This window comes from Hemicordylus capensis, chromosome 3, assembly GCF_027244095.1.
Source record: "Hemicordylus capensis ecotype Gifberg chromosome 3, rHemCap1.1.pri, whole genome shotgun sequence".
Taxonomy (NCBI): domain Eukaryota; kingdom Metazoa; phylum Chordata; class Lepidosauria; order Squamata; family Cordylidae; genus Hemicordylus; species Hemicordylus capensis.
Genome location: NC_069659.1, coordinates 7,547,226 through 7,561,988, shown reverse-complemented (window position 1 = coordinate 7,561,988; position 14,763 = coordinate 7,547,226). Strand labels below are relative to the sequence as shown.

The 14,763-nt window shown below is 45.7% G+C and overlaps 1 protein-coding gene across 11 annotated transcripts in view; it reads left to right on the top strand.

The window, feature by feature from the left end:
• LOC128349825 (zinc finger protein 883-like) overlaps window positions 1-13,217 on the top strand; it is a 40,084-nt gene extending 26,867 nt beyond the window's left edge. For 2 of the 11 annotated variants that reach the window (XM_053306880.1, XM_053306881.1), the window contains one exon: window positions 1,385-13,217. In XM_053306880.1, the coding sequence (XP_053162855.1) occupies window positions 1,481-3,547 (2,067 nt within the window). In that variant the 5' untranslated portion in view covers window positions 1,385-1,480 and the 3' untranslated portion in view covers window positions 3,548-13,217. The remainder of the gene's footprint in view (window positions 1-1,384) is intronic. The other 9 variants (XR_008319015.1, XR_008319022.1, XR_008319023.1 and 6 more) reach the window with 9 other exon arrangements.
• Window positions 13,218-14,763: the final 1,546 nt, after the last annotated feature.

Below are 14,763 nucleotides of genomic sequence, written 5' to 3'. Positions count from 1 at the left end.
TACCTGGAACCTTAACAAAGTCCTCAATGCCCTTACGAAAGCCCCCTTTGAGGTTCTGTCAGAGGTCGATCTCCGTCATCTCTCGCTCAAGGTCCTCTCCTTGGTGGCTATAATTTCTGCTCGCAGAGTGGGAGCCCTGTACTGTGGAAGGAATTCTGCGTATTCCAATCTGATGCAGTCGTCCTGAAGCCTAGACCCTACCTTCCTCCCTAAGATCAATTCTATCTTTCACCAGTCGCAAGTCATTGTCCTTCCCTCCTTCTGCCCCTCTCCAATGCATCCCGGAGAAAAATTGTGGCACTCACTGGATGTGAGGCATGCCCTCCACATCTACTTACATAGAACTAGGCTGTTTAGGCACTCAGATTCACTCTTTGTCTCCTTCCAGCAGTCTTCCCTGGGAGCCAAAGTTTCCAAAGCCATGATCTCATCGTGGACAAAGGCTTGTATTTCCTTGGCTTATGAGTCTCTCAATCTTCCACCGCCTTCGTGTATTACTGTGCACTCAACCTGAGGTGCAGCCACCTCAGCTGCTTTTGCGGTTAGTGCGCCCTTGCTTGAGATCTGTAAGGTGGCCACCTGATCCTCTATCACACCTTTTATCAAACACTATAAGATTTCTTCCTTTCATTCTTCCCAGGTGGCCTTAGGCCTCACTGTTCTTCAACAAGTGGTCTGACTTGCATCCTTTCTGATCCTACCCATCTTCCATTATTAGCTTGGGTATGTTCCAGACTATTTGGAGGATGACCTCCTCAGGCTGTGGAAAAAGAAACCTTGGATTTACCGTGAAGGGTTCTTTTTCACAACCGAGGAGGTCATGTGGCCCAACTTTGGATGCTGGCTTCCCTTTTTATACGTTGGTTCGTTTGTGCCCAGGGTGGCATGTTCTACCTGGGTGGAGGAGACTTCTGGGGCATTTTAGCTTTGTAGGCTTTTTGTACTTTTCTGTTTCTATCTGCTTACTCTTTGCTACATCTAAATCTTTTTCTTTTCTATGGGAGCATGCCAGTACCAGAACTGGGTCTGGGTCACCTCCCACACTCTAGGCTAGCCACGCCTTCAGTTCTCTTATTGGTCCTGGCTTAGAGCATGCTCAGTCCACAACCCAGACTATTACCTTCTGGGCTGTGGGAAAAAACCCTTCACGGTTTAAAGTTCAATGTTTCTTTCTGGACTATGTACAAAGGCAGCCCCATGTAGAGTGCATTACAGCAGTCAAGCCTAGAGCTTACCAGCACGTTACCATACATGTTTTAAGGTCATCTACCTCCAGAAATGGCTGTAATCACATAGCCATCAAATATGGCGGGTGGGGGAGGCTGCCAGCTTATTCTTTGCATTTCCACCATTTCTTCTAAGAAGATATCCTTTTCTCTTCTAGGCTCGGACCAGTTTTCTCTCTTCACTGCAGCATGTGACAATTGGAAGATGGAAAATGGAGTGGGAAATCCAGCAAAGGATTGCTAGGAGGTGACAGATGGAAAAAGAGAAACCAGAAGAGACTAAAACCTGGAGCAGAATGGAAGAGCAGGAGTGTACCACCTGCTTCTCAGAAGAAATCCAAAACGTCATGAATGAAAAAAGAGAAAAAAGCCTGTCCCCTTCTCATAGGAAAGGCTTGTGTCTGGAACAAAGCTTTGAACCTCAATGGGAAATGCACACAGAGAAGAAACTGTGTGAGAGCTCGGAGTGTGGAAATGGCTTCAGTGGGGGTGGAGCTCTTACTCTGCACCATAGAACCTGCACTAGGGAGAAGACACATAAATGCTCTGTGTGTGGAATGAGCTTTAGCCAGAGTGTACATCTTAAAAAACATCATAGAACCCACACTGGGGAGAAATCACATGAATGCTTGGAGTGTGCGAAGAGCTTCAGCACGGAGCGAGCTCTTTACATACACCTTAGAACCCACACTGGGGAGAAACCATATGAATGCTTTGACTGTGGGAAGAGCTTCAGCCAGAGTGGACATCTTAAACGACATCGTAGAACCCACACTGGAGAGAAAACACACAATTGTATGGAGTGTGGAAAGAGTTTCAGTAGTAGTGGACAACTTACTGTACACCATAGAAGCCACACTGGGGAGAAACCATATGAATGCTCGGAGTGTGGAAAAAGGTTCAGCCAGAGTGGACATCTTACATTACACCATAGGAGCCACACTGGGGAGAAACCATATGAATGCTTGGAGTGTGGAAAAAGGTTCAGCCAGAGTGGACTTCTTATATTACACCATAGAAGCCACACTGGGGAGAAACCATATGAATGCTTTGACTGTGGGAAGAGATTCAGCCACAGTGGAGATCTCACATTACACCATAGAACCCACACTGGAGAGAAACCATACAAATGTCTCGAGTGTGGAAAAAGCTTCAGCAGTAGTGGACAACTTACTGTACACCATAGAACTCACACTGGGGAGAAACCACATGAATGCTTTGACTGTGGGAAGAAATTCAGCCACAGTGGACATCTTACATTACACCATAGAAGCCACACTGGGGAAAAACCATATGAATGCTTGGAGTGTGGAAAGAGATTCAGCAACAGTGGAGATCTTACATTACACCATAGAAGCCACACTGGGGAGAAACCATATGAATGCTTGGAGTGTGGAAAGAGATTCAGCAACAGTGGACATCTTACATTACACCATAGAACCCACACTGGGGAGAAACCATATGAATGTTTGGAGTGTGGAAAGAGGTTCAGTCAGAGTAGATTTCTTATACTACACAATAGAAGCCACACTGGGGAGAAACCATATGAATGCTCGGAGTGTGGAAAGAGGTTCAGCCAGAGTGGACATCTTACATTACATCATAAAACCCACACTGGGGAGAAACCACATGAATGTCCGGAATGTGCAAAGAGCTTCAGCACTGAGCGAGCTCTTTATATACACCATAGAACCCACACTGGGGAAAAACCATATGAATGCTTTGACTGTGGGAAGCGCTTCAGCCAGAGTGGACATCTTAAACGACATCATAGTACCCACACTGGAGAGAAACCACACAAATGTCTGGAGTGTGGAAAGAGTTTCAGTAGTAGTGGACAACTTACAGTACACCAAAGAACCCACACTGGGGAGAAACCATATGAATGTTTGGACTGTGGGAAGTGCTTCAGCCAGAGTGGACATCTTACATTACACCATAGAAGCCACACTGGGGAGAAACCATATGAATGCTTGGAATGTGGAAAGAGGTTCAGCCAGAGTGCACTTCTTACATTACACCATAGAAGCCACACTGGGGAGAAACCATATGAATGCTTGGAGTGTGGAAGGAGGTTCAGCCAGAGTCGACATCTTAAACAACATCATAGAACCCACACTGGTGAGAAACCATATGAATGCTTTGACTGTGGGAAGAAATTCAGACACAATGGAGATCTTACTGTACACCATAGAAGCCACACTGGGGAGAAACCATATGAATGCTTGGAGTGTGGAAAGAGTTTTAACAGGAGTGAATCTCTTATTAGGCATCATAGAATCCACACTGGGGAAATACCATTTAAATTGCTCTGCATGTAGAAATATCTTCAGCTGGAATGAAAACCTTCTTATGCATAATGGAAACCATGCCTCAAGTGGAAAGAGCTTCAGGAGGAAGCAATGCCTTACTGCATATGTGCAAACTCATACATTGTATAAATCATACATATGAAACTTCAGGCAAGCCTAGGAATCTTCCTCATTTGTGTGAAACATAAAACCTAATAAGATATCTTCTTTTGATTATTTGATTTTTCCCTCATTGCTTCTGAAGTGTCTTGGGAACCAGTGTTGGCAGGTGTGTATTTTGTTTCTGTGTTATGTATAAATCTGCATAATTAGCTCAATTAATGAATATTAGTGTTTCACAGTCTTTGCTTTCTTTTTGTTGACTGTGAATACACTTCTGTGTGGGTCTCTGGAATGTGGACCATGGGTGATATATCCTAAATTGCCCTGTCCAAGAGGAGATTTCTATGCAAAGTTTCTCTCCCTACCTTCATAATATAATGAATTGGGCCGGGGGTTACGGGGGGTTCCCTGTTCTCATTCAGAGCTTCTTACAATCCTGGAGATGCAAAAGGGCCAGAACAAAGCCAGGGCATAGCAAGCTCTGAAGGGGCCAGATGCTGAGCTAGATGGACCAATGGTCTGACTCAGTAGAAGGCAGCTTTCTTTGAGGATAGGGCCATTGCTCAGTGGTAGAGCACCTGCCACTAATGCAGAAAGCTCCAGGTTGAATTCCTGGCACGTTCAGGCATCTCCAGGGTTGAGAAATTCCCCAACAGAAACCTTGGAGAGCTGCTGCCTGTCAGTGTAGACAATACTGAGGTGTCTGGACCAATGGTCTGACTGAGTTTGGCAGTTTCATATATACATCTGAAACTGTACTGTTGAAACAGCCCAACTTATGGAGTGGAGACTGTTTTGGTTGGCCTGATGGATGACCTCCAATTAAGAATTGACAGAGTGTGACTCTGTTAGTCCTTTTGGATCTCTCGGTGGCTTTCAGTACCATCGCTCATGGTATCCTTCTCGACCATCTGAGGGAGATGGGTGTGGGAGGCACTGATTTACAGTGGTTCCGCTCATACCTCTCTGGCAGATTTCAGAGGGTGTTTCTCCATGTCAGCTTCCTCAGGAAATGGCATAACTTCCCCAGTCACCTGTCTGTCAGTATTCCCTCTAAGGAGTAGGCATGTGTGTGCACTCACAAATTTTTGGACATCCGCTCAGTTAGTTTTAGGTCCCACTCAGATTGAATCAGGAAAGCCCCATTCTGAATGCAGGTGCGCACACACTGCCTTGATGCTGCCACCCAGAACAAAACTCATTCTGCACACAGATGAAAAGAATTAGAGAGAACAATACTGCCTGGATGCAGTAATGCGCTGGATGAGGGATAACAAACTGAGCCTGAGCTTTCAGTATCATTGACCATGGTCTCCTTCTGGACCGTACTGAGGGTGATGGGTGTAGAAGGCACTGTTTTACAGTGGTTCCACTCATACCTTGTTGTGAACAGGCCTGCATTTTGGACCAAGTCGTGAACTCTGCACATCTCATGGTTGTTACAGCAGTCTGTTCTGGCCAATGATTTTTTAAATGTTGAAGAAAAACAGATGTACACACTTGGGGAAGGAATGTATCTTTCTCTGCAGTTTTGTGATGTGCAGAATCTCGAGCTGCCATCTCAAAGGTCAAGCTGACATGAAGGAGGAAGGTTTGGTGCATAAGCACTAGGGGAATTTTGTTGTTTGTTGTTCTCATAAGTTCCCTATGTTTTTCTTGGAAATCCCCTTAGAAATCGGAGAGCAAGGACCAGGAGCCATCATTGCCAAATTTAGTCAAAATAAGGGTTTGTTTTCTGATTTTGCTCAAACACCTCCCTGAACAGAAAAATGGATATGAAAGCCTGCTATGCACATTGGTACTTTGCCTCGACTCAGCATTAACATCAAAACTAAGAGAGAGATGGCGTGCAGGTAAGCTAGCTGATTGGTCATAGGATCTCTCCAAAAACTTATTGCCATCAGGTGTGAACCTGTTGAGGTCATCAGGGGAGGTCTGTCTGAGGGTGCCACCTCAGACTCAGCCACCTCAGACTGGTGGTATTTCAGAGGCAAGCCGGTGGCAACGCAGAGCTGGCGAACCTTCTCTGTAGTAACCCCAGGGTGGTGGAACGTACTTCCTGCTGAGATTAGAGCTGCTACATCCCTGAAAGCTTTTAGGAAACAACTGAAGGCACATCTATTCAACCAAGCATTTTAGTTGAATGTTATTGATTGATTTGACTTCAAATTTTATATATGTTTTAAATGTGTTAAATTTTTGGTATGGTTTTTTGTTGTAAACTGCCTAGAGATTTTGCTAGTGGGTGGTATATAAATGTGTTAATATATAAAATCTGGTTGTGCAGACCTGGAGTAGACAGTACTGATCTAGATGGACTATGCCTTACTCCAAGCCAGCTTCGTGTGTTCCACATTGCATCTCATGGCTTTTAATTTTTTTTTTTAACCTACCTGGAGTCAATCTGATCTGATACAGGTTCACACTTGCTGCATCCAGAATTTAAAATCTATTTGAAGATTTTTATTTTGGGGGAACACAAGGGCCTAGACCCTTGCCCTCAGGGTTCTAATGTTGGGTCTGTAACAGTGGTACATCTAGGCATTCTGAAAGCCCACACCTAAAGAGTGTTGGAAGCATGGGTTCCTGCCCCTGCGGAGGCCCCTATGAAGGCCTCCTTTTTCTGTAGGGAAATCAGGGGGATTTGGAAAAAAGAAAAGATATCCGTGCACACTGCTCTCTTGTTCCCCGGGGGTTCAGCTGTCATGGGGGGGGGGTCTCTCCCACTGTCCCTTGCTGTGCCCCTTGTCAGCCATTGATCCTTCCTCAGCCATGAACTTAAGGCTATCTAGTGTTCCTCCAGCCTCAGTCCTCTATCTGTAGAATGGGTATAGCCATGCCCCTTTCCCCAGGAATGGCCAGGTTCTGTTACCTGTGAATCTAAGCATATCATATTGATTTATATGTACTGATCCTAGGATATATAGTTAATGGAGAACTGAGCTCTTGCTACACCATTTTGATGGTAGCTGAAGAGAACAAGAGTCCCCTCCATCTTGTATTCCTGAATGTATGTCAGTGGGAAAGAATCTGCTTAGCATGCTTTGGTTCTTATACTAAGCAGACCTTGTAATTTGCAACATAATATGTATTCTCTATGCCTTGCTTTGTTTTGGCCTACTGGTCAGGAGAGGTGATGATGCTGGTATCTGAACTGCCTCCTAGAGGCTGCATAAGCACTCCTTTTAACAATGGTAGTATCATAAGCCTGTTGGCCTAATATGGAGTTGTACTGCCGGACTACCTGCCTGGCTTGTTGTGAATGATGATGTATTCAGATGTATCAATTGTTGTATAAAAGCTTTGGACGGACACCATCTTGGTTCCATCATGTCTTTGGGAACTATCCCCTAGATGGCCACTTTGTTAACTCTGCAGAATTCAATAAAGCTTCTTTGAACTCTAAAGTTTTCTCCTCGGTACGTACAAAATTGGCTATCGTCTGCCAAGTAGATAGTAACCCATTGGTTAACATCTGGGGGCTCGTTTGCTGGGATCAAGCGAGGCGGCTTCCCCAGCCTCACACTACTTGGCCTGTGAGTGGCCCCTCTGGGTCCCCTCGACAGCTGGGCAGCGCGCACCGCCATCCCTTTGTCCAGAGTCCAGCTTTCGAGGAGGCCGGCTTGAGGCACCCTCCAGCACTTTAGAGCGACGCCAATAGAGGAGAAACTTTCCACCTTTCGAATACTGCTCCACGGGTCCGAGAACACAGGTAAGAAATAAAGTCCCTCCTAGACATTCCTGGCACGTGACTGGTTGGTTCCTGGGTAGTCCGCGGGTGGCAAGGCTTGGGGAGAGTTGGCCGGCCATCCCTGGAGTCCGTGCGGTACCAGGGGAACCCGGCCCATGAGTTGCAAGCAATTTGTTGGGTGCTCATCTCCATTTGGTCAAAAACTGCCAGTGGCACCAGGGTCGGCTGACCGGTTCTCCTGTGGCTGAGTCCATCGCGGTAGGGAACGCCGTGTAGCAAGGCCGGCAGCAGAGAGGCTGTGGCACTAGGCTCATGAGGAGAGTTTCTTCACCGTAGGACCAGAACGAGAGGGCAATGGGTTCCTGTGTATCGAAGTGCAAAGAGACGTCTTGCACCCCATTGCAGAGTATTCTTAAGGGTTGGAATCAGCATGGGGAAAATTGAGCTCAGGAAGAGCAGAATGACTAGCTATTGCCATGATCAATGGCAGTACTACACCCTGTCAGGAGTAGTACTGTGGCCCTCAGAAGGCTCATATGATTACCAAACAATTTTGCAATTGTTGTTCTGCTCAAGAGCTGGTAAACTTGTGGAGCATCAGTATGCTCAAAGGTATACCCTGATTCAGTCCCTGAGGACTATGATTCAGAGGAAGGGATGATTGCATTTTGATAAAATCATGATGCCTGTGTTCTGTTTCTAAGCTCAGCAGCTGCTTGCTGCCTCAACAGAGAGGAAAGGGTGGGGGGGGACAAGTGGGAAAGCGCTCGCCGCTCCTTTGCTTGAATAGCTGCTTTCGAGCACTGTTAAAATGCATGCAGGCAGGGTTCATGGAATCCTGCCTGAAAGAAATGTGTCTCTTGTTGATATCTCCTGTTGCTACTCTATCCCGTTGCAACTGTCTCCCCTGTGCTGCTAGAGTGGGGTGGAATCATGGCGCTTTTGCAAGCTCCAATTCCAGGTCAGGAGGAGATTGAGTTTTGTGTCTGCTGGCTCAAGCTGCTCGCTCAGCTCTGCTGCCAAGCAACATAGTACATCAGGGCTCCTCCACCCCTGTGCTGCTACCTTTACCGTTAAGAAAACTTGCAGACATTCTTTGGTAGCTTCTCCCTCTTGGGAACAAAGGTTGCTTTGTTTCCCTTTTTTTTCTTTTCCCTTCTTCCTTCCTTCAACTGCTTGCACTTGGGGAGAAGAGGAGAAAAAGAAGGGGGGAATGGTGGAAGAAAGGAATGTGCAATGTCTTAACGAGTTTGGTTGGGAAATGATAAAAAGGTTTAATGGCACTTGTAAATTAAAAGAGATAAGGTAAGCTGAATTACAGACTGTTTTGTGAAAGACTGTAATAACTTTTGCCCTGTTTGAGTTACTTTGCTAACTGAGTTTTATGGCTAAATGATTGTGTGCCCTAAATATGTTTAGGTGTTATAAAATCCTCTGTGATTCTGAAGAACAAAAGGCGTAGATTTACAGGCTACTTGAAAATGGATGTTTTCTGTTCTGTAAGCCTTAAACATGTTAAAACCACAGCATTGTTTTGTTCACAAGAGAATGTATTGTGACTGTGTGTATTAGTGCCTTGTGTTAATTCCGGGGTGTTGTGTGTGTGTGTGTTCTGAGCAGGAGCCCAGATAAGCTCCAGTGAAGATTTTGTTCCTGAAAACTTTATTCCCGTTTAGTCCTGTGCAGGATCCCTCATTTTGTTAAAGTGCAGTGAGCTGGGGCCAAGACCCTCACCATCTCTGTGCAGATGAGACTTTTGTTGTGTTTTTGAATATGTAGAACTTGCTCTGATTACTGAATATCAGAATTCGGTTACCGTATCAATCGAGAAATTGGTTGTGGCCTGAGTGGCAGAGGGAACTTTCAGAGGTCCCAGCTGGCCAACTGGGATGCTGAGGTTTTCCTTCTTTGCAGGTCCTCCCGATATCACATTGATTGTGTTGTTTCTGTCATTCAGATACAATTGTTTTTTGCCAAATGTACCCAGAATGTTGGGGGCAATATGCTAAATCATTGTAAACCGCTTAGAGAGCTCCAGCTATAAAGCGGTATATAAATGTAAGTGCTATTGCTATTGCTAAATGTGATTTTACACTGTAGTGCTGACTTTTGTGGAACCACAAGCCTGTGATACTTTCTTGAGCAAAAGAGAGACTGTGGGAAAGCTTTGTGTAAGTGTATAGATACACCAAGCAGGCATATCTCCTTGGCAAAAGAGAAAGCCGGGCGGGGGGGGGGGCTTAGGTTCCTCTAATTTTGTTTAAGTTTCTGTATACACTGTATATGGGAAAGTGTCTCCAACATGGAGTTTGTCGAATTCAGGGAGCCCAAACCGGAAATTCTCCCCTCGCCTGTTTTCTTCCAACTACAGTAGGTTCCTGGTAAATGATGATAACTCTGCCCACCTGAGGAGGGAAGTTCCCTGAACAGCAGTTTGTTATTGTGGGTGAGAAGAAAAGGGGATTTTAAGTCAAATAGTCAAATGGAGTTATTGTTTTATATTTCTGCAATATCTGTGCAATACTTCTGCTAACTGATCTTGATGTAAACTAAGAGTATTGTCAAATGGTCTAAGGCTTAAGTTTTAAATTTGTCTTACCACCAGCCCTGCCTTTGCCTTCATGGTAGTTGAACCTTCAAATTCCCGAACCCAGACAGAAGATTTGAAGAAATGAGAAATTTTGGTTTTATCACTCCTGCAAGTGGCAGGGAGTTCCTAAGTACCAGTTTGCAATTCACCTGAGAAACTTCCTAGCTAAAGGGGATTAATCTTTTTGTGTGGGCAATTAGAGGGGCAGTAGATAGCTGACTCCCTCACGCATGACCAAATATCATGTGACTTTGGTGGGGAACCCCTGGGGTTACCATGGCCATTATTTTATTCTTAATCCAGCTACTTTACTTCCGATTGAGCCTACAGAAGACCAAGAACATGATTGCTTGCAAGCTGTGGACTGCACCTATGCCAGCCGACTTCCTGACCATGAAGTTCTGGTGGTGAAATCTCTTTCTCCAGGTATCTCAGCACAGTTTGCAGAGCTCATCGCCTTCAAGGTAATTTTTACACACACATGGGGCCACTTGGAAAGAAAGAAGATTTTTAACAGTGGGAAACAAGGAAGTAAAGTATGGGACACAGATATCAGAATTCTAGACTGCTGTTGCACTAGTAGAAGAGGTTGCAGTCATCCATAGCAGAGGTCACCAGAGGGAAATGACCCAGTGACAATTGGGAAATTGGATGGCACATGCTGCAGCTAAAACCACTGCTCCTTCTACTCCTGTTTCCAAGCATCTTTGATTCCTGTGCTTGGAAAGGGTTGTCATGAGGCTACATGGAAACCAGACTTTGTCAGCGGTCACACTCAGCCTATGTGGAATTCAAGCGCTGGAATTTATGTTGCAGCCTCTTGAGTGAAGACTATGTTTGACCTGTTGGGCCTGCTTTAGTGTCTCCTCAAATCCACAAATCCACAAGGGAGGGTGAAAACGTGGGCACCTTTTTCTTGTGAACATTTGCAGCTATCATTATTGCTTGAATTAAAGCCAAAGGAGGACATCATCCTCTGTTTTGGACTCTGACGGGGAGAGGAGCCAGGGCAAACAGGCAAGACACACAAAACATGATTGGGAAACGATGCCAAAGGACCAAGTTGACAATGGCCTCAGGTTTTATTCATTCTGTTATTTGCCTTGAAAGTTTTATAACCTTTCTCCTTTGGGAATGGTACCCACTTGTGTTGGCAGGGACCTGATCCCAGGACGCTGTCCCTACCCGGGGGAGGAAATTGTTGGTAACTCACTTGCCTATCTTGTGTCTTAAACTATCTTTCCAAGAAGGACTAGTCCTCTCCAGATCTGTACAGTATGTGACCCGAAACAGTGGTCAAGTGTGAGGGAAGGAGTACCTGGTCCTAGATTCATCCATCCAATTGTCAAGGAAGTCCCCAGAGGACAACTCTGACCTGGAGCAGGCTAGAATGCCCGCCGTCAGCAGCAGTTGCCTGAGGGGGGTCCCTGTTTGCGTTTCCAGGCTAGGCCAATGGTGATGGAACGTCCATTGGCGGCCCTGTCCTGTGTTCGAGGAAGAGGCCCTGATGCAAGTTTTCTGTTCCTGCTCCTCCTGCATCCCAGAGTGCTGTGGGTGAAGATTTAATGCCAAATACCTGAGGAGTGCCTGATGGCTAACAGGCTAGCCAAATATCTATCTGCCCCTGGATTATTTGCTACCTCAAGAAGCTACTAAGGGGGGTGGGAGTTGATTTGTTGATTTGCTCCACTTCCTTTGATTTGCTCCACTTCCTTGTGGTGACTATGTGCTGCTATTATTGCAGAACTCTGACTGGTGGGTACTGTGGGGGAGATCAGAAGATGCCTACATCCTGTGCCCATCTTACTGTCCTACCCAAGGCATCTACCTGTAAGTCTGCACCTTTCTCCAACTTGAAGGTTCTTTTGTGCTCTACAGACATTATTTGAGACATCCTAGGCCTGTTCTAGATGTGAGAAAACTGGCTATCTAAAGTTTTATCTGTTAATTTCCTGAGCACCTATACTTGTTATCTGATGTGACTGTTAAGTATACCTGATTCCAAAATGATACTATCATTGCCATTACTTTCCATGAGCTAATAATCCATGAATCACCGGAAGCCCTTGGCTCCACAAAGCTCTCTGCACAATCATTCCTGGAATTGGAATGTCAGACCCAGAAAGGAGTGTGGCAGGTACTTCTGGTGAAATGGAATTGGCTCGGAACGTGGCTGTACATGCTATTGATGTTGTGTATGCATTCTTGACAATTTTGGGACTGATTATGATTGAGAAAATGTGTGATGGTTTCGGTGTTTATGATAGTTTTGATACTTGCCTTATGCGGTGTATTGGAAAATGTTATCAGGAAGATTCAGAGAACCACCACAGGGTTTTATCTGTTATAAACAGAACCAAAACCAAAGCCCCTCTTTTATCCAAACTATTATGTGGTTTGGATAAAAGAGTTAACCCATGGTTAGTATGGGTCCTGAAATCAGACTCTCCAGGTTCAGATTCTTAGATAAACACCCAGGACACCCATGTAGGGAAGATCTACCTAAATTGCCAAAGAAGGTTATCTCAGGAGGAGATAGACTTGGTATGGTAAAGATTCCTGGATATGTAATTGGTGGAGTTGTGTTGTTCATTCTTGTTACTGTATGCTGTAGTAGTTTGATTTCCATAATGATGTCTATGGATAATACAAGGTGCATACCAAAGCCAAAGCCTGAGGTAGCTCAATATCTTCATGAGTGTGATAGTGAGGCTTGAAAAAGGAGCATGTAGTTGCCCTTTGGGGCCTCAAGAGGGGGGGAATGTTACCTGTGAATCTAAGCATTTCATATTGATCTATATGTATTGATCCTAGGGTATATAGTTAATGGAGAACTGAGCTCTTGCTACACCATTTTGATGGTAGCTGAAGAGAGCAAGAGTCTCCTCCGTCTTGTATTCCTGAATGTATGTCAGTGGGAAAGAATCTGATTAGTATGCTTTGGTTCTTATACTAAGCAGACCTTGTAACTTGCAACATAATATGTATTCTCTATGCCTTGCTTTGTTTTGGCCTACTGGTCAGGAGAGGTGATGATGCTGGTATCTGAACTGCCTCCTAGAGGCTGCATAAGCACTCCTTTAACAATGGTAGTATTGTAAGCCTGTTGGCCTAAGATGGAGTTGTACTGCCGGACTACCTGCCTGGCTTGTTGTGAATGATGATGTATTCAGATGTATCAATGGTTGTATAAAAGCTTTGGACGGACACCATCTTGGTTCCGTCATGTCTTTGGGAACTATCCCCTAGACGGCCACTTTGTTAACTCTGCAGAATTCAATAAAGCTTCTTTGAACTCTAAAGTTTTCTCCTCCTTGGTACGTACAAAATTGGCTATCGTCTGCCAAGTAGATAGTAACCCGTTGGTTAACAGTTTGAAGGATCTACTTTGTTTATTACTTGTTCCCCGAGATCCACCAACAGGAGCCAGGGGTAAAATGGTGGCATAGAGGTGAAGCCATTGACCTACTGCATCCCATGAGCCATACAGTGGGATGACCAGGATACAAGTGCATGTCCACATCTGCATTCCTACAGAAGGGGGTGGGGAGAGCTATGCGGGCCTCCCCTGTGGTGGCGGCAGCTGGTGGGCTTTGTCTGGACCTGAGAACTGGTGAGACACTCCTGCGCTGTGTGAGTCTTGAGCATCTCAAGACTGTAATATCACGGACTTGGACACTTGAGACTCAAACTGTGTGGGCACGAGGGAATGTCTTGTCAGGCCCACAAGCTGCAGCCGTCGCAATAGGGGAAGCCTGCTGGGCTCACACACACACACACCCCGCAACCCCCATCTGAGCACATGGTGGTGAAACAGGAGAGACTGGCACGGTGGTGATAATGAAGCCTCAAAATGAACCAAGGGCATAACTGTTCTGGACCTGGTAGTGAGAAGTCAGGAGAGCGGATTGGGGCACCCTGTCCTGATCCCTTTTCCCCAGGGCACTGTCTCCGCTCAAGAAGCCCTGCCCATCTCTACAACTTCGGATTTAATGTGTTAGGTGTTTTTATTGTATGTTTAAATCCTCTATTGTGCCCTGCCCAGAGAACAATAAATTTTATCATCATCATCATTTATTAGAACTTGCAGCACCCTGGGTAAGCCCAGGATTGGTAAGCCCATGATTGCTCAGCCAATCTGGCCAATTCACTGACTCTGCCACATAATAACTTGGACATTTCCTCCCAAAGTCTCCCTCTCCCCTCAGCCCTTTTCTTCCCTCCTGAGCTGCCTGGAACATTGCATCTCAAAGAGTCCGATCTCTCTCTGTCTCCTCACACATTCTGGTGGGCCACTGTGTGAAACAGGATGCTGCACTAGATGGGCCTTGGGCCGAATCCTGCAGGGTTGTTCTTATGTCCTTATCCAGTGAATGAATCACTCCACGGAGTAGTTTAAGGATCCTTCCCCCACTGCAGCAGGCTCTGTGGCTGCCCACTCCGGTGCAGTGTTGACAGCAACCTGACAGCACAGGCGGACGGGTCTCACCATGGCTGAGCGTTCAGCTAGGACAGAGTGGTGAATGACCGTCCAATCAGGCATGCTTATTTGGTGCTAGTGCAACCATAGCATTTCGGGTGGGGTCAGACAGACCTACCCATGATTGTGTGGTTGGCCAGCATACTATTGGTCTGAGGAACCTCCACAAACTATTTGGTGAAGGTGTGGCTGAAGACACTGCAACCTGACAAGTCAATAGATTTGGTGAAGGTGCGGAGATAAAGGCCCTGACCTGACAAACTGATTCATTTGGGGACTTTGCCATGGTGAAGACTGCAGCCTGACAAACTACGATTAAGTGAAGGTGCAGCCATTGGCTATAGTCTGATACCTTGCTGATG